We start from the raw sequence: 27,794 nt of genomic DNA, 5'->3' as shown, positions 1-27,794 counted from the left end.
CAGTATAGTCTCTGAGAAAAATTAGTCCTAACTTCACAGAGACAAAAACTATTGGATTATTTTGTATATTTTCTATTTTAAGCTCGGGGCCTAACCTATGGCCACTGCACCAACAAGCCAGGTCCCTGCCATCTAGCCCATCTCCTTAACTCTGTGTTCTACTTTCCTCTCCTCCACTTCCCACTCCCAAAATGTCTCAAGGCTTTGGAGAATAAAAAGTTGTTGAATACTGAGGAAAGCAGCAGCTGAGGGAGATGTGAAGCAAATTACATGGGGAAACAAGTCTAGTTCTAAAACCAAAGGACATCAAGACTCATGAGAGAAGGTCAAAAGGAAGCTGCAAAAATGACAATGCATATGTTAACCAGCCCTGGTTTTTTTCCTCAAAGGAAAGGCGAGGGCACGCATGTGTGAAAGGAGTTGCAGTCTATTGAACTATGCATTAAGTTTATCCTCTGCCAGGCAAATGTGCCCTTACCCACTGACAGTAATATTTAGGTTAGCTGAATATCCTCAGTTCATGTTATAAAAGTCTATGTTAGAGATTTAATGGGAATGAATGGTTAAATAAGTAGGATTGAGGAAGACCTAGAATGTCAGAGACGGAGGGAATCATGGGGCATATGATATCTTAGGTAGAACCTTCTTCCTTAGCCTTGCCAAGACAGTGGGGGATAAATCTGACCTGATGCACCTGAGACCTTCTGGATCTCTGTGATGCTCTGAACCACAGCAAGGCCATGACTACTTAGAGAAGCATTCTAGCTATGAACAAGTGCCTCCTCACTGGAAAGCTGGGAATCCTTCCCTGCCCGAGGGCCATCTGAGTAGCATATAAGCAGTTCCAAACTGCCTCCTATCACGTCTTTGCTTAAAACTACTCTGAGAGAAGCTCTTGCGTGTCCTTTTCCTCATCTACTCTAAGGGACAGCACTAATTGTTAAAAAGATGGTCAAAAGGACTATGCTAAGAAGGAAAGAGAATGAATAATCTGACACAAATACAAACAAAGGATATAAATAGGAAGGGAAAAGAGATGAATACAAATAGTTAATAAACAACTGGAAGCCAATACACTTCCCTTGATTTTAAAATTCCAAATTAAAATAATAAAATATCAGCATTCACTTATCACATTAACAAAATTTTAAGTTTGATAATACCCAATGTTGCTAGGGGAAAAAGACCCTCTCAAATAAGTGGAGCAGCCTTTTTAAAGGACAATTTTGCGATATCTACAAAAATGTTAATGTGCATACCCTTTTACCTGGCAATTCTACTAGGAATTTATCCTACAGATAAACTGACACAAGTGTGCAAGAAAAAAATAAGTGTGTGTGTATACAAGAATATTCACCACAGCATTATACTAACAGTGAAAAACTGTTATAAACAGGTAAATGGTTAAACTAATTTTGGTATATCTGTAAAATGGAATACTAGGCAGCCAGTGGTTCAGTGTGAAAAAACCAACTTGCAAAATAAAATATTGTATACTTCTCTTCGTGAAACGCACACATACACCCATACTCCTACAGACATACAGAAAATTTCTAGAAGGATTGATAAAATATTGTTAACAGTGCCTGCCTCTGGGAAGTGGAATCAGCAGAGGGGAACTTTTACTTTCAGTTCTCTACCTTCTGTACCACATGAATTTGCTTGTATTTACATATGTTTACATTATTCTCAGAGGTACTAAAGGCTATTTTGTAAACCTCTTCTTTTAAAACAAACCAAAGAGGAAAACAAAGAAAGAGGCAAGAGGTACCAAAAGACTCCCAAACTAGATCATAGAGCCCGGAGGTGACGATGCGCACCAGTGACCCAGCAGGAGCCCCGGCCAGAGCAGAGAGGTTTGAGCTGCAGTCCCACAGAGCCAACTTACCTTCAGCCTCTTCAGCAGCCACTGCAGAAGACCCTGCTGGGCAGCCTCCGTGCACATCTCGGGCCGGAACTCAGCCATGTTTTCCACAATAGCTGAAGGGAGATAGACGCCAGTCATTTGGGAGGGTAACTCTGTTTCCATCGGCAACAAGCTTGCTTCCCCTGACAGGCATTTTATTCCTCTTCCCACTTCCCTGTATCCCTCCCAGCCAGATGCAGTGTTGTCATTTTTAGATTAACCAGGGAGAAGCTATGGGGCTTTTTCTTCAAGTCACGTTACAAGTAAAACCCATAACTGAAAATGATAGAATTCACAGAAGGAATAAGTGATAGATTTTCTGTGCTAATAGGGAACAACGCTAGAGCAGAACACACAGAAGGGTGGACATCTGCCTAAGAAGGCCCTCTTTGTAGTCTTCATTGTATTAGAGTCCCAGAGACCTGTGACCAAAGAGACGGGGAGACCAAAGAGACAGAAGCTTTAGGAAAAAATCAGGGAATGGTGAATTCAGAGTCTCTTCCCTTCCTGACTCTTCTATTTTCAGTCCTTTCTCTGGATATTGCAAGGGAAGCAAGCATGATCTTCTTAATTGAACAAAATAACGTACACAGAGGGGAAAGGCCATGCTGGCAGAAGTAACTGTCAGGTGCTCAGAAGCAAATATAATTGGTCCTGCTATCTCTTACAACAGACAAATTGCTGCTTAATAGAAAAATTAAAAATTAGGAGGCAAAAAAAAAAAAGTTACTGCATGACTATGATACTAAAAAAGGGGACTTTAAAAAAAAATCACCTACAGTCCCAGTGTAACACATTCCATGCTTTCACTTCCTTCAGGGCCCCTCCCACTCCATATCCCAGGATGTGTTACTATTATAAAGCAGAAACAGTTCTGTGTTCTCTAAGCACAGTGCCCAGAAGACGTCAGATGTGAGTTCTGATCTGACATTTAGGAGAAAGGGCTGAAGAAATCACACACTTCCTATCTTCTTCCTCACTCCTTCGGCCCTGTCAGCCTCGCCAATGGCAAGCTAAGGAATGACAGGGCAGCCCCTCAGGGAGGGGACTACAAAGCGGTGGAGCACAGTAACAATGAGACCCCTGAGAGATGAAGAGCATAACACCACCTGAAATTACTTTCTCACATTTGCTAAGAAAATCAACTCATTCATTTTAATCCTCTATGCCTTTATCTTATTCTTCTGCTTACACTTTAGATGGCTTCCTGTTGCCTGTTAGAATACAATCCAAACATCCTGCCATGGTTTACAAGGTCTTCCAGAATCTGGACAAACTTACTCCTCTGGTCCCATCTCCCACATAGACATTTCTCTTCTTTCCCCAAAGTCCGTGCCCATTCATGGCTTTGCAAATGATACTCCCCTACCCAAGGGTCCTTCTCACATTTCTCTGTCAAAATGCACCTGCCTTCATACTCAGCCCCAGTCGGCTACTGCTGCTTTCCAGCAATCTGGAGACCCTTCCTCTTCACTTCCACAGTGCTCTCCACCGACTCCTATTATACCGTCTGTCACCCGCATTATCTTTCCCTCCTGTTCAAGACTTTCCCATCAGTCTGCCTCTTAAGGAGTAGAACCATGCCTAATTCACCTTTAATCCACACCGCTGGCCTAGCAGATGCCTGACAAACATCAGGCACTCAACAAGGGAGAGAGGGATGAATCTCCTGACCTGTTGGTAGGTGACCAAGTTGAAACTAGACAGATCTCTGTAGACCGTCAGCCTGGTGCTTCATCCATTACACCAGGCCCTTTCTATTAACAGTCAGTTAAGATTTTTGATAAGCTTTCTCTTCAGCAAAATTCAGCAATAGGCAAACAGCAATGCCAAATTCTGGCCCTGGACTATAGCCAACTCCCAAACTACAGATTGTTGTGTTCTCTCTTCTCTTACTCCTTAGGTGCTATGTCTCCCTCCTTGTTTATGATAATCCTCACAGAAGACAGTATAAAACTATAAGAGAAATCTGTGGTAGACACAAAGCTGCTGAGAGAAAATCTAATCTCATCAAAATTTCTGCTTCTGCTGGGCCTTGTTCATTTCTCAAGCTCTGTGCACAGATATGTCACCTTTGGTTTTATAAAACAGCAAACAGCGATAAAGAAAACCACCCAAAAGTGCAACTGTAAATAGGCTATTGGTTCGGCAACTCAGCAGAGGGAAAGACTGGGGAGGCTCCAGGATGAGGTGGAGGAGAGGAAATACTGCAGAAGAATCCACTTAGATGAACAGACGATGAAGGGGCAGCCAGGTTAACAGCAATATTTCAACTTCTAGTTTACACGCCAAACTATACATAAGAAGAGAAAGAAACACTAGGGGCCGGCCCCATGGCCGAGTGGTTAAATTTGGGGCGCTCTGCTTTAGTGGCCTGGGGTTTTGCCGGTTCAGATCCTGGGCGCAGACGTGGCACCACTCATCAGGCCATGCTGAGGAGGCATCCACATAGCACAACCAGAAGGACCTACAACTAGAATATACAACTATGTACTGGGGGGCTTTGGGGAGGAGAAGAAGAAGAAGAAAAATAAAAAAGATTGGCAACAGATGTCAGCTCAGGGCCAATCTTTAAAAAAAAGAAAGAAAAACTAACTCTTTTTCAAATAAAATGTCCTATAAAGGCACACAGTTGTTCAAAAGTTTGTCGCTACACTGAAGGGAAGCAGGAAGAAAAATCAATATATGGAGATTAAAAAATTGTAAAATTTACTTTCCAAAACAAAAGAAAGAAAAAAGGAAAAGAATTCACCCTGCATAGACTTCATCCTAACTTTTGGAGGCAAAGGTATGCTAAAAGGAGCTGGCAGTTTTTGTCCAGGAAGGTTACCTACTTACTGGATTTCTGCTCTTACTACCTGCCAGCCAAACCAAAGCTGCAGTTATACGAAATTTACACAAGGGTCTTCCTTTCTGAAAAGGCAGTTTGGGAGCAGAAGGAAAGGAAACACTACTACTGTTGACTCTATTATGAAGGAGGAAGGGAAATGAGCACCAAGCCCCAAAACACACACAAACTTGGGGAATGCTGGCCGCCCTTGCCCTCACCCAGAGTGTTGTGGACGCCATCTGCCTCTTCTTTCACGGACTCATCCAGACGCTCCAGGTTCTGCACGAGCAGCGCTACCACTTGCCCGTCCACCTTCAGCCACAGGGAAACAGAAGAAGAGAGGGATACATGTCACGACACAGTCCCAAAAACATTCCCATTCCCATACTCACTCGTCTCCTGAATGAACCAAGTAAATAATCAGCCACCTATGGTTTACAGTGTGCTCTCCCATCCCATTATCTTTGTTGAGACTTGAAGTGACCCTGAGGCAAGGAAAGGGCAGGCATCATAATTTAAGATTGAAGCTTAAGGAGACAAAGTAAAGTTCAAGGTTCAAAAGTTAGTGATGACAAGGCTAGTACTTGAACCTAGGCCTCCGAAAAGCAAGTCCAATGCTCTTTCTATTTCTCTGTGGTATTTAAACACCTTACAAAAATGCCATCTTAAGTCAGGTCAACAGTTCATTCAAGTCAAAAGCACATTTCTAGACCACAGCACCAAGAGACGTTTAGTTGGGAAGTTTACTAGCCGTACTCTACACTGACCTCAAAATTTAGGGTTAAACTCAAAACATTCCTAACTTCCATGCTAAGCTTTTATGAAACTATTATTTCTGATGAATTTCTAATTCCTTCTTGAAAAGAATATTAACATAATAAAATGCCTTACATTTGTACTACACTTAATGCGTAAAAAAGCAGTTATATTTCTCTCATGTAATTTGATTCACACAACACTATAGGAAACAGGCTACTTTCAGGAGCCACATCATACCACCGATATGCAAGAGATTAATGACTTAACCAAGACCACACAGCTAGTGAGCAGTGGCAGCAAAAGCAAAACCCAAGCTTCCTTCCCAGGTGAAAGAAAGCCGAGACTACTTCATGCTACCTCGTGGCACAATATGTGCTCTTGGAGAGACCGCCTTTGGGTAACCCTGCAGCACACCAAGGAAGATAACTAAGGAAACACTTCATAATCAAGAAGTGATTCTCCACCTGATAATAAATTGCCCCGTGGTCGCCAGTAAGGAAGCCTGTATTGGAAGATAAGGTGTGCTGCACACTGTGGTGAATACGCTCTCACTGCCTCAGTCTCCTCACTTAGGAAATGGAAACATAGCGTACAGATTAAATGAAAACCTGCAGCATGCCTTACCCTGGGTCTGGTTCGAAACTTAAGTAGAATGTTAGAATCTAGCCCCTCATCCCTCCTGACACCTGATTATCCACTGCTCATATCTCCCAAGGACTGAGACAGACAAGTTCTCTGAAGGCAGGCACTGCACCCTCCTTCACCTGGGTACACTCTTCCAAGTCTAGAGCAACGCTATACATAGAAGACACTCAGTAAGTTTTGCTAAATTTAAATAAACTGACACAGCACTGACTTTGTATATTATAATCAGATCTTTATATATATTGCTCCATTTACTCTCATGTAATCCTCACAGCTTTTACAGGTGAGAAAACAAAGGTCCACAGAGGTTAATTACCCTGGCAAAAGTCACAAAGCTTGTCGCAGAAGTGACCCATTTCAGGACTCTATTTTTTCCCATCACGCCCTACCATTTCAGTGAGGGGAAAAGAAAGGAGAAGAAAGGAGAAAAGGAAATGATCTCATTCAAATGACACTTCGTGAGCACTTGTGTACAAGGCACTCTACAGACACAATTCAAACTGAGCCTGAGGACAGAACAATGGCAAGAGGGACAGATCTTGAAATAACGCCTCTTTACTCTTTCTCAGTGACACTTAGGAAAGCATCTGGACGGGGGAAAAGCTGAAATTATTGACTAATTTAAGATGCCTGAATCACGAATGAAGTAGAGTTTTCTAGGCTCTCCTTTATGCCCTGGTGTGAGGGACAATGAGACACTAGATGCATATTTGAGAGGATACTGATGCCAGAACTGAGAGCACCGATAAATATAAGAAAGAGCTGTGTTCCCCTCTTGTAACAAGGAGATACAGAATCTTGCTCTCAAATCTCACAGCTAGCAGAAGCTTCACCAAAGAAATTCACTGCAATGTTTTCCCTAATTAATTGGACAATTTGGGTATGTGAGAGAAAACAGAAAAACATCTGGGGGGAAAAATATGAAGCATGTCACAGTTTGTTCTTCCCTAAATCACCCTGATTGACTTATAATCTCCCCAAATCCTAAAGCAGCAGACACTGCAGCTCCGTTGGGTATCACACTGCTTGTTAGTTCTGCAAACTGCTTCACCAGTTTCAATTGCTTATTGCTGTTTTATCTGCACTATTTTCCCCCTTTCCTTGACTCTTAGTTATGTTTCCCATCCCTGCTGTCTGGAAAGCGGCAGGGACAGTGGCAGTAAACAACACATTCAAATGCCAGAACTGAATGGTTATGGATAATGGGTATCTTGCTGGAGGAAAATCTTTTTTCTTGCTATGGAAATCTAACTTCTAACAGACAGTCTTTTTAAGCTTGCAAAGCTTTTTAAAGCTTGCAAAGTGTGAAACTTTATATTTAGCTGGGTTAAATGCAATTTTATCTGATTGCAGGAGGGTCAAAGCAGTCAAAATACATTTAGCTCAGAAAACACGTGGAAAAATATTTATATTATGCATAGCTCTGGTTATTGCCTAGTAAGAAGCACAAATTAGCATTCTGCCTTATTCCCTCTAACCCTTTGGGTCTATCCCCTTCATGCCTATTTTTTGGACGTATGACTAAGTCTGAAAATAAAACAAATCCTGGTTAGGGAGTAAAGTATCAGCCAAAGCAGCCCTGGCCTTGGAAATCATGACTGTCTTAAGCCTGACGTTTTCTGCTAAGTCATTGATTATTTCTGCTTGTTAGCAGGTCTCCCAATCAAGATTCCAGCAGGTCCTACTGAGACAAAGTTCAAGGGCATGATCAGACACACTCTTCCACTTGACCAGAGAGGATGGATACTAGAGAAGAGGAGGAAAGAAAAACCGGACAGATGAGGGGGTTTAAAGGATTCTCCTTCTATCTTGTACCATCTGCCGAAACGTTAGATGAGACTATGTTAGCACTCCCTTGCTTATTATTCTCCAGTTTCTCCTCTTCACACTGGCATTCCACCTAAACTTACTACCAAGGCCCACAAAGCCCAGCGTGGTCTGGACCTGACTGCGCTCTCTTCCTTCACCCCAGGTGTGCCCGAAAAGTACTGGCCTTTTCTCTGTTCCTCAAATATGCCAGGCTCATTTCTGCCTTGGGGCTTTTGTACTCGTCCCATCCTGCCCTTGGTCATTCTGAATGGCCGGTTTCTTCTTGTCATCCAGAACTCAGGCCTTTCCCGACTCTCTAATGTGATTTCCCAGTCACTCTACATCACATCACTCTATTTTAATTCTCTACGTAACAGAGAATCAGTCTGTTTTCTTGTTTCCTTATTTACTGTTTCTCCCTAGACTATGAGCTCCACAAAAGCAGACTTAGTCAAGTCTTGCTCACTGCTATATACTCAGTTCCTAGAATCCAGAATATACCAAGCATTCAGCAAAAATTTGGTGAATGAACAAACGAATTTTGCTTGGGAACAGATACAGATGATGGTAAAGATGTTAACAGAAATGAGAAGGGATAAAAGTGATAGGATTCAGAAATTTACATAAGTACCCTTAGAGCAACAGAAAACCTACGAATCTCAGCCTCACCTGAGCAGCACAAATGCATCACCAACCAGCCTAAGCCAAACCCATAGGGGCTTCAAAGTTTAACATTAAATAGGGTTAATTGAGGGCAAGAATGGGTATGGAGGGCAGTCCCCTGGTTCACCACATCAAAGCCACTACTGTGAAACTATTTATAGCAGGTGTTGGCTCCTGGCTGCTCTGGCCAGCTTCACGGCCCAGCCACATTTCCACCTCCTCTGTTCCAACACCTCCACATGCCCACATTAAAGCCTCCTCACAGAGGCCGCTGCCACAGCTGCAGCTCTGCGCGTCTCCTGGTTCTTCCCCAGCAGAAGCGATGCTCCCTCATTTCCACAGATGCTGGATCTCTCGCTGCATCTCTCAAGATCGTTCTTAATATTCTACCTTGCATTATCATCATTACTGATTTCATCTTTTTTTCTTTTTTTTTTAAACTAAACCTCTATCTTCCCATGACTTATTTAGGCCCATACCCATCAAATATTTTGGGTTTTTTTCTTTGAGTATTTGTTCAAAAATTTTTTTGAACATTTGCCAAAATGAAAAAAGATATATTCACAAACATTTGACTGTGTGGCAGATGATACCATTTTAACTCGACATTTACTAAGCACTTAAGATGTGCCAGGCATCATACCTTTGTGAAGATAATGGCCAACATTTACTGGATGTTTACTCTGTGCCAGACACTGTTCTAAAGATTTATTAAATATCTCATTTATTCCTCACCTCAGCCCTATACAATAGGCACTACTATTATCCCCATTTTACAGGAGAAGAAACTGAGTACAGAGAGGTTAGGTAACTTCCCAAGGACACACAGCTGGTAAGCGACAGAGCCAACACTTGGGCCACTCCCCTGACAAGGATCACATCTCAGGAAAGACAAACGTATAAACAGATGTCTATAAGCCAATGTGACAAGTGCCAGAATATACAAAGTGCTAGAGGAACACAAATTCTGCTGAGATATAAGTCTGAAAAAAACTCAGAAGAGATAAGGTTGAAGTCAGGCTTTAAAGGATGTGCAGCAGTATTCCAGGTAGCCCAGGACTTCTTGCCAAGCTGAAGGCAGATGTGAGCAAAGGCATGGGACTGCGAAGCACACGGCAAGTTTTGGGCCTAGAAAGCAGAAAAATGGCTGTAATCTAATCCCGACTCTCAGGGAGTCAGAAGTCATCTTTAGATAGATCTGCCAGGGAACTGCCGTCAAGGCAACAGACGCTTTGCCTTGCGTTCACTACTCTTCAGAAGAGTCTATTTTCCAGGCTCCCAAATCAACTTGTTACAAAGCACAAATATTCACCTTTCACATCAGTAACAGCAGTGGATGTGAAACAAATTTTAAACCCCAAAGATCCCTGAGAATGCCAGGACAGCACTCTCTTCCCACAAATGTGCTTTTCTATTGCTTAGGACTTCCACTTGGGAAACAGACCAAGGCAATAACTGCAGACTGCACACCGCAATCCATCCTGCAACATGGCCTCTAGCCTCTGCTCACGCAATTCCAGGCCTCTGATATTGGCCCCAAATTACAACTACGAAGACAACTCAACCCTTGTATTATGAAAATACTTATCAAACTTCTTGAATGCAGCACAAGAGTAGGAAAAAAATAAATGGAAGGCCACCCACTGGTTCTGCTCTCTGATATTTACTGATGGCTTCTGACCGGCTGCAGACAAGCAAATAATACATGAGAGTCTAGGAATGCTCGATTGTTTGTGACTCACATCGGCCCCACCAGTATAAAGCTGTAAGAGTCGAAATCTTAAAATAATATAATAAAAAAACCCTACACAAAATAAACAAAAAGCCCTGTATAGAAGCTACCTAATGGCTCCCCAGACTGAGGATGAACTGCTTCTTTCCAAACAAACAATAAAATCTGCAAGATCCAGCTTTTGTTGGCGGGCTTGGCAACACAGCAAACACAAAGGGGGCTTCTGTGTAAACTGCTGTTTCTGGGTACGTTTTACAGGCAGCAGCCAGGCTAGCTATTTCTCTCATCTCCTCTATTCACACAGACGAAGGATGGTAATTAAAATCAGCCAAGGGACCAGGCAGGACAGCTTATTCAGGGCCTCTGTAATTAACCTCCGGAAGGTAAGACTACACAAATGACACTATAGGGACACAGGGAAGGAGCAAGTGCCACAGCCTTTCTTCAGATGCTCCTCAAAACAAAAGGACACCCCAGTATCATCCTTTTCTTTCTGCACAGTGGTTCAAAGGAAAAATAAAGGTCCTGAATTCTACAAAAATGACAGTTCGCTCTAGGAAGGAGCTTGAAAGAAAAATGGCAATAGAAATTTTCATCATTTCAGTCACAAATGGCCCTCTGCTGGACTCCAGCCTCACTCTCTGTAAGAGACAGTTCTTCATACCCAGTGGGTTCACAACCCCTTCATTCACACCAAATGCCAGCAGCGAGCATGGCACACAGGAAATTTCTAGTGTCAAGAATCTTGAGAGAGAGGAGGGTGAAGAGGGGGTGGGCAGAATAGCAATGGGGTGTCAGAACCATTTGGAGGCCCAGTCCCGGCCACTCGGATCCAGCAGGTCTCGGATGGGGCCAGAAAGCAGCCACACGAGCAGTCCAGGTGCTTCTCCAACAGTGGATGCAGCCATCTTTGATGAACTCTACAAACTGCCTCAAAACCAGCTCCCAGAATATTCCTACCAGAGAGAAAAGACCAGACGACAGACAGGAAGAAAAATCAACAGAGCCCTAGGAGGGAGATAGCGTGGTGGGTGGACAGAGCTCCAGAGGAGGCATCACGTTAAGAGGCTGGACTAGACTCACTCCTGCCACTGGCCAGCTTGGGTGCCTTGTCAGTCTTGGAGCCATGTCTGATCACTCATGAGAGCAGGAAGCTGATATGGAGGCACCCGACTGCGGCAGGAACCAGAATACGCAGGCTCCAATCTCAGCAGCACGGTCCTGCTGAGTGACTCGGCAGAAGGCTTCACTCTGCCTCTGGGTTTCCTCACGCGCAAAGCGAGGCGATGGGACTAGATCGGTTCCCCTCACATGTAACTGCTTTGGATTGGCTGCCGCCTAGAACACTAGTTGCGGAAGATTCTGAGCCCTTGCCTCGGCTCCACAGAAGGAGTATAGGAATGTAGAAATCAACCGGCCCTGGCTTCTACAGGCAAGAGCGGCAGCTTTGGCCTGGTTGAGTTAGAAGGTTTGTTTTCGCTTTTAATGTTCTCTGTTTCCCTATCTGTAAAATAAGTAATAATGAAAGCTGTCCTCACTAGCGCTTGAGATTATAAAGCCCAGAGGAGAAAAGAAACATCGGTGAAAACTCTTTGTAAAAAGGTCAATAAACATAGTTGTGGGCGGGGGAACGGGAGCATGGAGTCGAAGGGAACACAGGTTCAAATCCCAGCTGTTGACCATGGGCAAGTTGTTTTGCCTCTCTAAGCCTCGGCTTCCTAGCTGTAAATGAGAATAATAGCAATAATACCCATCTGAGAGGCTATGGTGAGGATTAAAGTGAAAAGAATGAGAAAAGGCCTGCCTGCAGCAGACACTTAATAAATGCTAGGCCTCCACAGTCCCCTCCCTAACCAGTTCCAAAGAATACAGTACCCCACAACTGCATTTCTACTTACTCTCCTCCTTCAGTCCAGCCTCGCCACAGAGCTGATACCCACTCGATGCCACTCAGAGAGACAATGGCGTTGATGATGTCAACACCACACACACATCTGCAAAACCCCAGAGGGATGTGCAACTTACCAGAGCATCGATGAGTACTTCTGCTCCCTCTTCACTCTCATGGAGGGTGTCTATGTCTGTTAATTCCTGAAGCAAATCAACCACAGCTATGGACACATGTGAAAAATGTTAAGGGTATTATGTACATACTGAAATCTTACCAACATTTTATTAAAATCTTTGGTTCCCTTCCATGTCCTTGTCATGTGCTTTATCACCATTTACCTTTAATACACTGTGGTTGTATTAACATCTTTTCAACAAGGTTCTACTCACAGTGGGCGTTCAATAAATGTTGTTAACTGACTCAGTGTCTTTCCTTATGGTGTCTTCCTCGCAACTTACATCATAGGTTCACCGCATTTTCATAAGTTTTGAAATTTCAAATAGATTGCTTGGGAGGTCGCTTTTCCAGTGAGAAACACGCCAACATCCTTAACCTTATCTCATAATTTAAATTCTTAGAACTTGGTATAATCTTAACCACCTTGTACAGTTCACCTTCAAAGGCAGGAATAATTTCTGAGATGAGATGGCTGGCGTGCACCAAGGAGTCTTCACAGATCAGGGCATGACAAAATAGGTTTAAAATGTAGACGGAAGAATTTACACTGGTCTGCACTGGACCCCACCAACCCTCCTCCCCTCCAACACCAAGCTGCTCTGGACATAAAGACAAGAAGGAGAATTAAACACTAGGCAAAAATAGAAGAGGGAACTACAAGAGAAAGAAAACATGAAGGAGAGAGAAAAGGAGTTATGTCTGGAAACTAGAAGGCAAAACTAAATTAAACTTCCCTTCCCTAAGCTTGGAAACTCACACACACACAAACACCTTGCTCCGTCAACCTGCATTTTTGAATGTCTACAATGAATAAAGCAGCATGACGGTGACAAAGGCAAATCTACTCTCGTTCTGAGCCTCAGTTTCCTCATCTATAAAATGAGGAAGTTAGATAATCAAAGACAAGAAAAAAATTGTACACCACAGGCAATTACCAACATATAACAAAGGAGGAATAGAGACAACACGAACTGCAGACGTCCTGAAAAAGGAGCAACCAAATTGAACTGGGAAATCAGGAACAATTTGCTAGAGGAAGACTGGTCAGAAAACAGGCAACTGAAAAGACGACAGCAGGGAGGCTAGAAAGCAAAACCACAGGAGTAAAAGCAGAGAGATCAGAATGCACAAAGTCATCTGAAGAGGAAAAGAAAGAGATTAGGGAGGGGAGGAGAAGAAATGGGAGAACAGGGTAGAGAGAAAATTATAACTCAAACTAGACAAAGAAAATAATATTTTGAAAGCCTAACCTAACAGCTGTATGCAGGATGCACTAACACACTGTGAGTGCAGGGGTGGGTGGGCAGATGGGAGGCAGGAGGAGAGGGTAGGTGAGGAGTGTGGGGGATGAAGGGAGCCAGCCTGACGGAGCAAGACCTCCTTCTGAAATACACACACACACACACACACACACACACACACACACGAGTCCAGAAGTGAGATAACAAGGGTCAAAATCAGGGCAGTTTCACTAGAACTGGAAAGAAAAAATAAAAGGTACAGCAAATAGTAACAAGAATGATAGGACTCGCTAACTGCCAACTGATATTCCAGGTATTTTATGAACAACTTTTGCTGAAAGAGAAATTTGAAGGTTTGTTTTATTCATCTATAGCTGACCAGCTGACCATCACGAATAAGTCATTAAGCTTTCTGTCTTATTCTTTCACTCTTTAAAGTGATATTTACCCAAAGCATGGGAGAGCTATAAAACTGATTGTGTATAAAGAGCTTACGGGTCTTTGGACAAACTCCTTCATGCTTACAGTCTTTATTACCAAAGTAACCAGACAGCTGTTGACACAAAAGACCAGGTATCATATCAACATACAATAAACCAAAATACATAAGGTGCTTGAATTAATTTAAAAAACAAAACAGGCTACCAAACTAGCCCCTAGAAGCCCTAGAGCAACACCTGACTGCTAGGAATCAGCAGTTCTCTCTAAAGACTGCGGCAGTCGCCATCATAACAACTACCATTTTTTAAAGTCATCACTATGCCAAGTGCTATGCTACTGAATTCTCACAACAGCATTATAAGTGTGATCCCCATTTTACAGGTAAGAATGCTAAAGCTCAGAGTGGTTAAGTAACTTACCTAAAAGTCACTGCAACAGTAAGGGAGAATGTTAGGTCCATCTGATTCCAAAAACAATACTTTTCCCATTACATTTCAGATGAATGCGATGGGGGAATACATACCAGGTTTAAACAGATTCAGGTAAATTCTAGCTATTGACCCTACTGTAATCAGGGAAAAGAACTGTCATTTATTTCCACCATAAATCATTAAAAGTCCCAGGAAAAAGAACAAAATGCTGACAACTCCCCCTCATTCTCCTCAGCTAAGAAACGCCCATATTTATTCTCTTGAAAAGTTCTTACATGAGATGTAAAAATGTTATCTATTCACATGCTTATTTAATATGCGTGACATTTCACCTACCCATCCACCCACCCACTCACTGTAGAATCAGATGTCTACAGGACAAGGATGTGAATCAGGCATGCAATAAGTACTATCATTACATCCCTTGAATTACACCATGCATGACTCAGTACTTACCAACTAGTATATGATGATTATTATTAAACAATAGCTTCAAGAGACAGATGAAATATACGAAAGAACAACAAATGAAGAGGCAGAGGAAACTTAAGGACAGGGCTCATGTCATATTCATCTTTGCTTCATATCTTTGGTGAACTCAACTATCCCAAAATTGTCACTAGCCACGTGATCTTGCTCAAGCCCCTTTATTTCCTGCCAGCTTAGCATCCCCGTCCATAAAATGGTGGTGATGGTCTCTGCCCAACCTATCTCACTGAGTAGCCATAAGGAATAAACAAAGGTCAAGTAAGTGAAAGTACTGAGAAGATATGAAAGCACTATAATAAAGATTGTTAGTCAAGTCTTCCGACAGAATGGCCAAAGCCCTCACTGTTGCCTTCGTTTTTCCTAAAGCCTGTAAAATCTAAAATTTAAGCTAACAACAGCACGGTTCTCCCTTTCTGGGTCACAATGGGTTGGAAGATCTAATTTTAAATTTTAGCTATGCCACAGACATTCAGATTGATCACGTCTTTTTTCAGCCTCTCAGGTCTTATGGGCCAAGTAGCATATTTGTCTTTGATTAATCTTATACCATGCTCACAAATGTGTCATATTAAACCTAGGAACTTACAAAAAAAAAAACGAAAAGAAATTTTGACAATGGCGCTGGTTTTATATAGGACGGGATATATCCTAACTTTTACCAAGAAAAGTCATTTCTTATAATGTTCCAGGGGATATCTCCTTGCCTACTTTCCTGCCTCGGCTGAGAAGTCAGACAAGAAATCAGTTACCAGCTACCAGATCTCGTAAACATCTCCTCAATCCTACCATTAAATGATTTTTACATAAATTCCCAACTTTCACCAAATAACATTTTAGCAAGGCAGTAATGAGTCCATAATTGTAATCATCAACTCCTGGGTAATGTAACATGACCCACGAGACAGAGGTCATTTGAAGACCAGAAAGAGGAAAGAGAACCAAAACTAAAGACGGACAGACGAACTCTAAATCTTGATGAGAAAATTCAGCACGGTCTGCCACCCATCCAGCATTCCTTCGCAAGCAGACTCTAGGCATGGGTGATAGGTTTTTCCACAGTAGTTACAATTTAATTTCACAAGGTAAAAGGCTCTCCCATCCAAGTATAATAGGAAAACAGAGAGCCTGTCTCTCTGCGAATTACTAAAACACAGTTTTTGATAGCCTATTTTGTCATGTCAAGTAGAATGGCCACCCCACTCACTCCCTCTGTACCTGTCCACTACTGGGGCAATAAGCTAGTGTAATAAAAGGTGAAGTAGAAAAGACCAGCTGGGCATGAAATGGGCCATAACACAATGGCTCTTGGAAAAAGAGGGGTTATTTACTTCCATTTTTTGGCTCTGGATATTTGTTTTTTGGCCTGATCCCATGTAGAGTCTTGGTACAGAAATTGAACAAGAGTCTCCATGAGATGTGTCTATAAGGAACGAAGTTATTAAGAAAAATAGAGAAAGAGGAGCAAGATGTACTAAGCAGTTTGCTTTTCTAAAAGTCATTTCAAAAAGGCTTCCTTAAGAAAAATGAACCAGTATAGATTCAGAGTATATAATCGAGTTAACAGAACAAATGTGCGGTTTTTTAAAAATCTTTTTCCTTTATTCTTAGACTAGGACAGTGATTAGATACAACTCAATTAATGCAGGTGAATTTCAAAACACAGACAAAACAGTTTTTTCCTTTTAAAACAGCTGGCACAGAGCTACCTAGAATGAACCTGGACTCTTAATTTTATCCCAATCCTAGATCAAACTAACATGAGGGAGAAAACACGCTCATTCCACAATTATTAAGTACCTACTAAATGCTAGTGGGCCCTATTATGCCACAGTGGAAATGTCCAAACCAAGTTACAACCACCCTAACCTTCTAGACATACGGAATTCACCTAAACCTCATAAAGAGGATCAAAAGTTACATTAAGAGGCCCTTTTCCTAGACTGCCATTTTGGCACTTTTTTCTAATCTGACTTTCTTGAGAACATATTTAAATGGCTGAAAAAAATGAGTGGTTTATCAGTACAGATTATCAGGGAAATTAAGACTACCAATGAGAAAAAGAGTAAAAATTTTTGATGTAATGTTGATTGTGGAAATAATCAAGATGAGAATACCTCTTAGCAAAACAACAGCTCGACGTACACAAGTCTTGTTGAACAGCACTTGCAGGAAACCACTGGAGCCATAGCCAACTCCCTCCCAGTCCAATGAGAAGAAAGGCCTTAGGAGGCTCAAACCCTTCCCAGCCCTATTCCTGCCTACTAACTCTGGGGCTCTACACAGGGTGTACACGTCCACCGGGATAACATGATGTGTCACAGTCAGCTGTTCCACTTTAGCCTTCTCAGACCCAAACTGCTCAAGTTCAATTGATCCCTGCTGGTCTAAAAAACTCTGTCTGCTCCTTATTTTCCAATTCCCACGTAATTCTTCACAAAATCCAACAGGACAACTTTGCAAGTCCTCCTGGCTCTCTAGGGTCTGAGAAAACTAAGCAGTAATGTAGAAAAAAAACAATGCTAACGACCACTTCCCGAAATTATCCCAGACAAAAAAGGGCTGTCCCATCAGCACCCATGATCTTCTAACAAAACAAATTTCCCCTCCTGCATGTTAGTATGCAGCCACTGCACTGATGCCTTCAGTTAACATTACAATGAGACCTCATTCTCCTGAATCACAAATGGGTGGAGAGAAAGCAGACTTCGAATAAATTTGGTTTAGATTATTTGGTATTTTTAATTAAGAAATAGGACACTTAGCTAGGAAGCAGTAGTCATGATTTTTTTTTTAAATATCCTCTAAGTTTGTAGTGACTATGTAAGCATGTCAGCTTCCAGCATGTGATGAATGGCAATTTCCATTGCCAAGGCAGTGACTATGAAAATAAACTTGAAATGCACTCTAATCTCCACATCTTTCAAAAGCTTACCCATCTCCAATGCCCAATTCCCCAATAGCCCCCAAGCCAGAGATGACCCACACCTTCTCAGAACTCCAATGGCACTTCCTGAGGATAACACGCCATGGGCACTCCCCACACATAGTAATTTGACTGTTTTCGCTACCAACTGTAGTTATTATTTCTTGTTTCCCTAATAGTACCCAACAGGGCTTCTCACACAAAGGGGAAATCCAGTAAATGCTGTGATCTACCCCAAGGACTTTCGAAAGGATCCCGACTTGTCACTAAAATTGAGAATGCAGCAAATGACACACAAAAATAGGATACTTATGGATTGGTGCCATGGTGGGTTTTTTTTTCTTTTTGGTGGTGGCAGAATGGGCAATCTGCCAACATCTGAGGTTTTATCTTCCTCTTGTTCCTTTAGGCAAATTGAGTAAATTTGTCTTAAACCAGGCCACAAAAACTATTTGCTTAGCAATACCTTAAGAAAATATCTTTAAGTGTACCTTTGGTCTTATTTTTCTGTAGAAACACTCCAAAAGGTTCACCAAAAACGGGCCCTAAACATGTCTAAATGATTTACTTTAAAGGAAAATTTGTTTTAAAAAAGCACTATTTCTAAAAGGCAGCAGCTGTTGGATCCCACCTTGTGCTCCCTCCTAACGCGTTCAGAGAGACTCTTCAATGCTGAGTGAGGGATGTGCCCCTCCCTCTCTGTCCCTCACCCCCAGAGGTGCTCTTCACAGACCAGAATTCCACTCTGCAGCCAACTGATGGCTGGGCTGCAGCCTCTCGAGGGGGGAGATGAGGCACAGAAGCGCTGACAAGCCCTCAACAGCAGCAGTGATGCAAAGTGCCAGAATAAACTCTGGAGCTGCTTCTCATGGTTGAAAGGACGAGGCACAAGCTGTTTTCTCACATCCTCTGCCTCTTAAGGTTACAATAAACCAGCCTCTGAGCCAATTAAAATCCCTATAGTTCATGTTTTCTCAGAGAAGGACAAAGCGAAGATGACCTGTGTTTGCTGGGAACATAACCAGCCATGCATGGTCTTGGTTGATAAATGAAGAGTTAAAAAAGATTAAAAATTTAAGTCATGACTACTATGAAATTGTTTATTCATGGTAAGGTGTCTCGGGCCGTTACAGCTGTACAACAGTAAATTGTTAACAACCGTTTCCTGAAGAAAAATTTCCATTATAGATCACAGATAAGACAAGCAGCAGAGTGCAATGCTGCGGGGAGACCAACATTCCAACCGACAGAGGATAGGTTAGATGCGAGTCAAGAGGGCCTACCCTTCCCTGAAACCACTTTCAAGAAAATTGTACTTCAAGGAGGATGACATTTACCCTAACTGCTGCATCTAATTAAAATTAGGTAATTAAAAAAATTTCAAATGCACTTTAAATTTGACGTAGGGCACAATTAAAAATCAGATTTTAAAAAATATCATTAGGACAGTAGGGTGAAAGCTGGCATACAAGAGGGGAAAAAACCAGTTTAGCTCTCAGGAAACAGGAGGGAAATGGCAGTCTGAAAAAGTTATTATAAGCGGACTTGTTTTTTTCCTTTTTAAAGACCAGAATTTAACAACTTGGAACATCTGTGCCCTTGCCTTCCCCAAGTATGCCGACGCCAAACAGCACTACTTGTGTCAGTCTTCTCCCCAGCAAGAACCAGCCTGGTGAATCAGCAGAATGTCAGTGTCTTTGGAAAGCTGCTACTATTATTTTGAGTTAGCAGGAATGGAAAAAACAATGAGAGCTTTGTTTCCAGAAACAAAATAGGTGAGTGACTATGCAACTCTGTCAGGGATGGAGTAAATCCTATAGGGAAAAAACTCAAGATGCACTAGAAGGAACACTGAACCGGAAATCAGAGGCCTGGAGTGCCAGCCTCAACCTCAACAGTTAGCTGTCCAACATGTGGACCTCAGCATTAGCACTAAATAAATAAATGAGTCTTGGGCTAAGCCATCCCTAAGGTCTGTTAGGATTCTGAAAATCTATCATTCTGTAGGTGAACTTAAATGTGATGTCACAACCAGAACTTTTGGTTACTAACTTTGTGAGGAACAGTAGTACCTCGAATAGGGCTAATCATATGGTAGATACCCCACATAGGTGTACTGACTGACACTGCTTGAGCATCCAGTAGAGTCTACGGGTTCCTCAGGGTCTAGCACAGTGCCTGGTACACAATAAGCGCTCAAAGTATGTCTACTGAATGAATTCATGAGTGCCTATACCGAGCTCACCCACAAACAAGTTAACTGACTACGGTTCTCGTACAACCCAGAACTCTGCAGTAAATGCTGGGGAGCACACTCATCAGTCTGGGGACTGACAGAGCGATTCTTGACACTGTCTAACATTACATAAAGTATCAGAAATGGCTTAAGATCACCCTTCAAGAAGCATGCATTAAAAGTATTCACTGATTTACTTCTATGAGAATTATTAGGCAGGAAAGAACCTAGTCAGACATGGTCTCAGGAGAGAGATTACCAGACAGATGAAAATAACATGAAGCAGCAGCAGATTCCCCATGAATATCACTCATGCAGACTAACTACATTTGTCTCTTTCCTTCGGAAATCTGGATTCAAACAGAACAACTATTGGAAGAGAATTTGCCCTAACGAACATAACCTCGACCACAGGCACATCAAAAACCTCTTGCACTGAAGCTGTTGCACATATGACAGCAAAGACAAAGTATAAAATGGTTTTGGAAGTCATGATTCAGACGCAGTTAAAAGTAACATTTACTACGTGCCTACTATATATCAAAAACTGCTTAGCACTTAAACAATCTCCTTTAATCCTCTTAACACTGAAAGGCAAAAGTTATTCTCTATACTTTTGCAAATGAGAATACTAAGGACTGGGGGGGCACTAATTTTCACACAAGAAATGAAGCTGGCTGTCAAACCTAGATCATCTGTTTAGGTCTAATACTCATTCAACAAATATTAAAATGTTATTGTGCACCTAGCCTTTTTTAAAGAAATGGGAATATAGCAGTGGACAAAACAGATTAAAATTCCTGTCTTCCTGGACATTCCAATGTGCTTTCTACCATGATTCACTGCTTCTTCTAATCTCAACTCCACTGGGCCAGGTGTTAGCAGAATGATGTCTAGATCAACGGATTCAAATCATGTCTGGCCTTACCTCTAAAATGGGCCTCCAAATCAAGATCCTGAAAAATTAATGCTGTTAATGTATGAACAGATACATCATGATGAATTCCAGTACTAATAAGAGAAAACAGGACAATTAAGGATTGCTTAAGATTTGTTAATAGATAAAAAACAGATTTTCAAATGAGTAAAGAGCAGCGTGTGTTTCAAGATGGGAGATAATTAGAATGGAAATAGAACACCAGACATGACAGCAGACATCAGCAGAGACAGAAAGGAGAAGAGAGTAAACAGCATTTCCCCACCATGTCAGCCTTCCTTCTAAGGACAGACCTGAAAGGATATCTGTATTATCGTGTCCAAGCAACCCAAGAAGAGACTGCACAGCATTCAGCTCCACCAGAAGGTGGTACAGGTCTGGCATGGTGGCCACCACATGCATCTCCTGAATGATGTCATTTAGGTCCAGCTCAGATTCCATAAACCTAGAGGAGGGGAAACAAGACAGCATCATTGAAAGGAAAGGGGTACTATCAGCATTGAGGAGCAAACAGCAACAGAATCCAGACAGAGAGACAATCTGTCAAAGTGTCTACAACAGACCAACTAAGAAGTACACTCATCCGAACATCACACTGTCACACAACTTCCTTGGGAAATCAATTTCCTCACTACAAAAATCAATCTTGAATTCAGATCTCATGACAGGGTTCCCCTTACTCTTGCAGTCACAAGTTGCCTTCTGGAGGCTCCTAAAGCATTCTGCAGCATTAAACCATCTGCCCAACAGTCCTACAGATTAGCTACCATGACCCCTTGGTGTGGCTATTCACTCTGTTGCCCTGAACACAGTTATCCTACTAATCCAAAACGGGTTTCTCTTACTTGCCACTTCAGATCAAGGGCCAATTATTCCCCTTACCCAAAGGAAGATACGGAGATGCTATGCCATCCAAATACCCGCCCCTCCTCTACACCTTTTCCAGTGAGCTGATTAGGAGGCAGATCCCAAAGTAAAGCAGCTCTAGTCTCCAGCATCCTGTAATCACCATCATTCCTTATATGGTATGATATTACTTCACTCACATTTCCACACCAGAGCCTTTCAACAAACCTACACCCAGGCACTAAGAAGAGAACTGCTTTGCATTCACCTCTGCACACTCTCCCCCAAGGGTTAACATATAAGAAATGTCCACTAAGCCTCTGATGAACGAGACAGGAAGGCTTGTTCTGAGAAGGAAATGAGCTAACCCATGTAAAGCAACTGAACAATACCTGAGAGAGTGACTGAGAGGAAGCAGTGGTTAGACAGACTCTGGGGCCAGACTGCCTGGGTTTGAAACTGACTTAGCTACTTAGCCTCTCTATGCTTGAGTTTCTTCATCTGTAAATGGGATAGTAATTACCCATCTCATAAGGCTACTGTAAGGAGTAAATGAATAAATACATAAAAAGCACTTAAAAAGTACCTGGCAAATAAAAAGCACTATATGTTTGCTCTCATTTCTTCTACTACTGCTACCACTACTACTATTATGTTATTACGTCTATCTTCCCTTCTAGAATGTAAGCATCTTAAAGACAGGGATTACCTTCTCTATTTATCCCCATAAATCAGTTAAGGCCTGCTTAACTGAATTGAGGCCCCAAAGGAAAAAAAAACATAAGCAGGGGCTCTTGAAGTCATGCAGGATTCATCCAGACGTGGAGGGGCTGGGCACATTCCAGCTCTCCAGAAATCTGGATTCTGTAAGGAACAAAATCTGGAGACTAATTGTTTAAAACATGCCCATATTTTAGACAACATCTCTTACTATTGTTTTCTCCCATTAGTATTTTTAATAATAACATTTATATATATTTTTTCTGATTATATAATACTAATTTTTGTAGAAAACTGGGAAATGAAGGACAAGCCTTCAAAAAGTAAACAGAAATCACCCATAGTCTTATTAATCAGAAACAACCATTGATAATACCCTGGTATGTTTAAGTCATTTTTCTCAACTCATAGCCTTTTTCCCCACAAAAGTAGCCTACAAAGGATACAGGTCTATATTCAATTTTTGATGCTGTTGTGAACATAGGTTGGACAATTCCCCTGATGGTTAAACATTCTTCTACAATAGGAAAAGCCAGTATCTCACACTGCTGTCAGTCCTCCTCCTTCTCCCGTGGCAAAATCCTTCATTGAGCCCACACGCAGCTTCAGAATCCTTCTCTACACAAGGTTCCAAGAAGAGACCTCCAATCACTCATACAGCAAGTGTAGGAGATTAAGCCTATCTGAAATGCCTGTTCCAAATAACACATTTTTAAAAGCTACATGGTATTTCCTTGTGTAGACGTACCATAATTTATTTTACCAATCCCCCTTTGTCAGACATTCAGATGGTCTCCAATTTTTTCCCTTATGACAAATGACACTAAGACACATGTATTCATAATTACTGTGTTAGCATAAGTTCCCAGGAAGGAAAGTGCCAAATCAGAGAGTACACATAACTTAACAGATTTTGATAGATCCTGCCAGAAAGGTATCAATGGTGTATGAAGAGCCTGTTTCCCCTCACCCTCTTCAAAAACAGCATTACCTACTTAAAGTCTGCTCCAATTTGAGATGGGAGATATAACTTTTTATTTTGCATTTCTGATACTAAGACGGTTAAAATCTTGTTAATGTTTACTAGCTATTTGTATTTCTTCTTTGCCCATTTTTATATCAGGGTGCTCATCTTATTTACTGATTTATAAACACTCTATTTATTAAGGAAATTAATCTGTCATATGTTGCAAAAAAAATAAACCAGAGAAAAATATTTGCCCTTTAATTCGTACATTGTGTGTTCTGACACAAAGGTTTTTAAAGGTTTAAGTAATCAAATCTTTGCCTTTATGAACTTTATTTTACATGTATCCTAAGCAAGGTTTTTCTATGCTAAGATCAGATACATTTTATGGTGTACTTTTATGTTTATACAAATTTAAATGTTTAGGAGTAAATAAATCTGAAATTTATTCTAGTGTATGATATATGGCAAAGATCTAACTTTACTTTCTGCAAATCTTTGGCCAAATGCCCCACTACTATCGCCTATCCTTTTTTCCACAGGTTTGAAGAAATGCCACCTCTACCATACACTAAATTTAATGTGTACTCTATAATCTGTTTATGGGCTTTTCACTCCATTTCATTGATTTGTCTGCAAATTCCTGAGCCAGGACCATACTTCCATATTGTTAGTCTGCTATTGCAAAACACCCCCTTGTTAATCTTCTTTTTCAATGCTTCCCTGTCTATTCTCATCTGCTTATTATTCAAAGTAAATTTCAAAGTTATTTTTGTCAGGATTCTCCCCCATATCACTTTTTTAAAGATTCCTTCCACTGTGCTTACAAATAGGTTACCTTTTTAGATCACTAGTTCTCTATCACCTGAAGTGTAGAAGCTAAATCAGAATCATGATTTGGAAGGGCTGGTAGGAAAATTCAGATAGTCCAGGGGGCAGCAGATCCATAGAATCGTTGAACCTAACAGGCTCAGCAAATCTCTAAGGACAGAGACTACCTCTCACTCGTCTCTGGACACTCAGCCCCAGGCACACTCCCTGGTCCACTGTAGAAATTCAGCAGATGCCTGCCCAATGAAGGAGCAGAGGAAAGCAGCTGCCACAAACGCTGCTGAGGTTTCAGGATGCTTAAAGAAGACAATATAGAGTCATCATTTTGATTAGACGACCCTAAAAGTTTGTGACATCTGTTTTGGGAACCATACTTTAGGAGGGACATAGAAACTAATTTGGGGAAGCAACTGAGATTACAAGAAGTCTAGATACCTCTCAAATGAGAATTTGTTGAAATTCTTTTTCATTCTGAGTTGAAATCTTAACAGAGCTCCCAAATAACGAAATACGTTTCTTTGGAAAGTCAGACCCTTGTCACTGGGAGATCCTAACTAATAAAGGGTGATATCAAAAAAAAAATCAAGAATTAGAATGAAGAATGGACTGTAGCTTTCCGTCCCTTCCAACTTTGAAATTCTTTCAAATATGCAATGTTAACTCAATGTTTTTTAGATTAGAAAGTCAGAAAATTATCAAAATAAAGTCACCTGTGAGCAGGGAAACATCATAAAAATATCACTGTGGTCCAATGTTACACGAGTAACGAGATATAGTGGAAAATGCCCAGACTTCAGAATGAGATTGACCTGAGTCACACTCCCAGCCACACTATGTACTGGCTGCGTAACCATGAGCAGTGTGTCAACAAGTATTTATCGGGTACACACTGGGTGCCAGTTACTGTGCTAGGTGCTGAGGCTATAACAGATAACAAAAAAATCCCAGTTGCTGTCCTCATGGAGCTCCTAGCCTAGCACAAATATAAACAATCCTTTACATACAATTAGCCATAAGGATGTCTGGTGTTGCCCAAGAGAACTGCCACTGGAACACAGAGCACGGAGCCCCAACGTGGTCAAGGGAGACAGAGAGTATCAACCAACCTATCTCTAAACCTCAGCTTCCTTATAGTGAGGATTAAGAGATGATAAATATAAAGTGCCTAACAATTGTTGGCACATAGTGCGCTCACAGAATCCAGGTAAGCTCAAGTTTGCTATGGTACAACAAAGAAAATTTTCTTCTCTTTTTGCTGACAAAGTACAAGCCTACTCATTTAAAGCACACACTACAATATTTGCAGAGGGCTGCCCAGGGGTTAGGCACACCTTCAGCAACAGATGACTCACAGCTGGGGAAAGGATCAAGTTAAGAGGTCAATGGGAAAGCAATAGAGCAAGATATTAAAAGAGTAACCCAAGCTGACATGAGGTCATCGATTCCATCTGGTATAACAGAGAATCTTCTACTGGCCTGCCCATGTGCATTTACTTCAGACCAGCAGGATGTTCTCCTTCAACCACAAGAGTGAAATTTGCAAACAACCAGCAAAGTTCAGAAATACCAGAAAAACAACAGAAACCGATGAGTGCTCCTGCAATCACAAACCAGCTATCAATGCACAGAGAACATGATGCTTCTTCCACCCAGGACCCCTAGGTCGGGGTAGGAGGTGGCTGGAGATCCTTTCAGGGGTCTATAAGAGCAAAACTATTTTTATAATAATTCCAAAACATTATTTGCCTTTTTCACTCTCATTCTCTTAGGAGTGTACAGAGTTTTCCAGAAGGCTATACACCATGTGATGATATCATTGCCCTGATGGCTAATGAAATGTGTGCTTATGTATTCTAGAATTTTCTAAGATAAGCACTTTAAGGTCCTTAATTATTTAAGGGTGGAAAGGAGTCCTGAGATTAAAAAGTTTGAGAACCACTAAATAATTCTGCCCCTGCAAAAATGAAGAGAACTCCTACTAAAGGACTTACTAGGGAAACAGCACACTCTACTCAATGTGATATTTGAGAGAAAGATCACACAGTTCAAAGTAGAGGCTGCATATGGAGAATTGTCAATTGAATCTGAAATGTAGGCAAATGAAGAGCGGCATTTTTGGGTATGCAATCAAAATGACAATTGCATATACGGGAAAATAAATTTGAATGTTTCTGATCTCAACCAGAAAGTTTCATTCAAATCCACTCTAGCAATTTTCATCTTAATTGCACCTCGCTGGTCTAGAGAATTATAAAAGACACTGCACCAGTAAGAATTCAAGAACTCAAGGTTAAAAGACAATGTAGTTTCCTAACTGCTTTTGGCCATGAAAAGAATGTTCTTTATACATAATTTCAACTTTCAAATGTTCATATTTAAAAACTAAAATAGTACATAAAATTTTGTCTGAATGGAAAACACTGTTGATTTTTTTAAATAAAATAAATTTTCTTAAAACCACTTTATGAATTTTAACACTAGAGCACCTGTGGTACCTAAGATGTGGATGGTGAACACAACCTGCAGAAACTCACTGCTCCAAACTGACAGAAGTATACCTACCAAGTGGGCAAACGCAATACTGGCATTCCAAGAAGTAAACCGGATTTCTTAAATTTCCAGTGTTATCAGCCTACGGTACAGCTTCCTCATTATGCACCCTTAGGTTCCGAGCAATGGGGATGTAATAAAGTGACATCAATTATATAAGATCTCTCCTGTTTACTGAGCACCTATAGTATGGCAGGTACTGTGCTAGGTACTACAAACAGAGACAAACAAGACACAGTCCACCTCCTAAAAGGACACAGAATCTAATGCAGAAAGACCACTGAGGAAAGAAATAACAATAAAACAAATGGCAAAGATGTTAAAGACTGATCACATTAATTATGGGCAAGAACACAGGGAAAGAGACCTGCTAGGGGGAGAATTAAAGAGTACAGTGGGGAATTGGGCAGTAGTTCTCAAAGTTTAAAAAGCACACAGCCTTCAATCCGGCAACTCAACATTTACGTGCCTATCCCGCAGAAACACATGTACATGAAGACACGCACACGGAGGCTCACTGCAGCGCTGTTACAAAGCCAACATTCAAAACAACCAAATGTCCATCAACAGCAAAATGACAGATAACTCCCAGTCTCCAAGCCATGAAACATTATGCACCAGTCACAAAACACAAGGTAAATATGTGTGTACTAACATGGAAAGATGTTATGTTATGTGACCCAAAAACTCAAGGTGCACAATATGTACACTATAATTTAGGTAGGAAAATATCTGCGAATTTACACATATATTTAAATAAGTGTACAGAA

At 41.3% G+C, this 27,794-nt stretch overlaps 1 protein-coding gene across 7 annotated transcripts in view; it reads right to left on the bottom strand.

Annotated features, from left to right (window-relative positions):
• Positions 1–27,794, bottom strand: part of CTNNBL1 (catenin beta like 1) — a 151,673-nt gene that overhangs the window by 87,236 nt on the left and 36,643 nt on the right. For 4 of the 7 annotated variants that reach the window (XR_011494636.1, XM_070485907.1, XM_070485908.1 and 1 more), the window contains 4 exons: positions 21,404–21,555; positions 12,370–12,455; positions 4,955–5,048; positions 1,889–1,980 (listed from right to left, as the gene is read on the bottom strand). Coding sequence is in view for 5 of the 7 variants with exons in the window: in XM_070485907.1 (XP_070342008.1) it covers positions 1,889–1,980; positions 4,955–5,048; positions 12,370–12,455; positions 21,404–21,555 (424 nt within the window). In the remaining 2 variants the exon portion in view is untranslated. Of the gene's footprint in view, positions 1–1,888; positions 1,981–4,954; positions 5,049–12,369; positions 12,468–21,403; positions 21,556–27,794 lie in introns of all 7 variants that reach the window. The other 3 variants (XR_011494637.1, XM_014847173.3, XM_070485909.1) reach the window with 1 other exon arrangement.

Source organism: Equus asinus, chromosome 15, assembly GCF_041296235.1.
Source record: "Equus asinus isolate D_3611 breed Donkey chromosome 15, EquAss-T2T_v2, whole genome shotgun sequence".
Lineage (NCBI taxonomy): Eukaryota > Metazoa > Chordata > Mammalia > Perissodactyla > Equidae > Equus > Equus asinus.
This window is presented reverse-complemented; position numbering and strand designations above follow the sequence as displayed.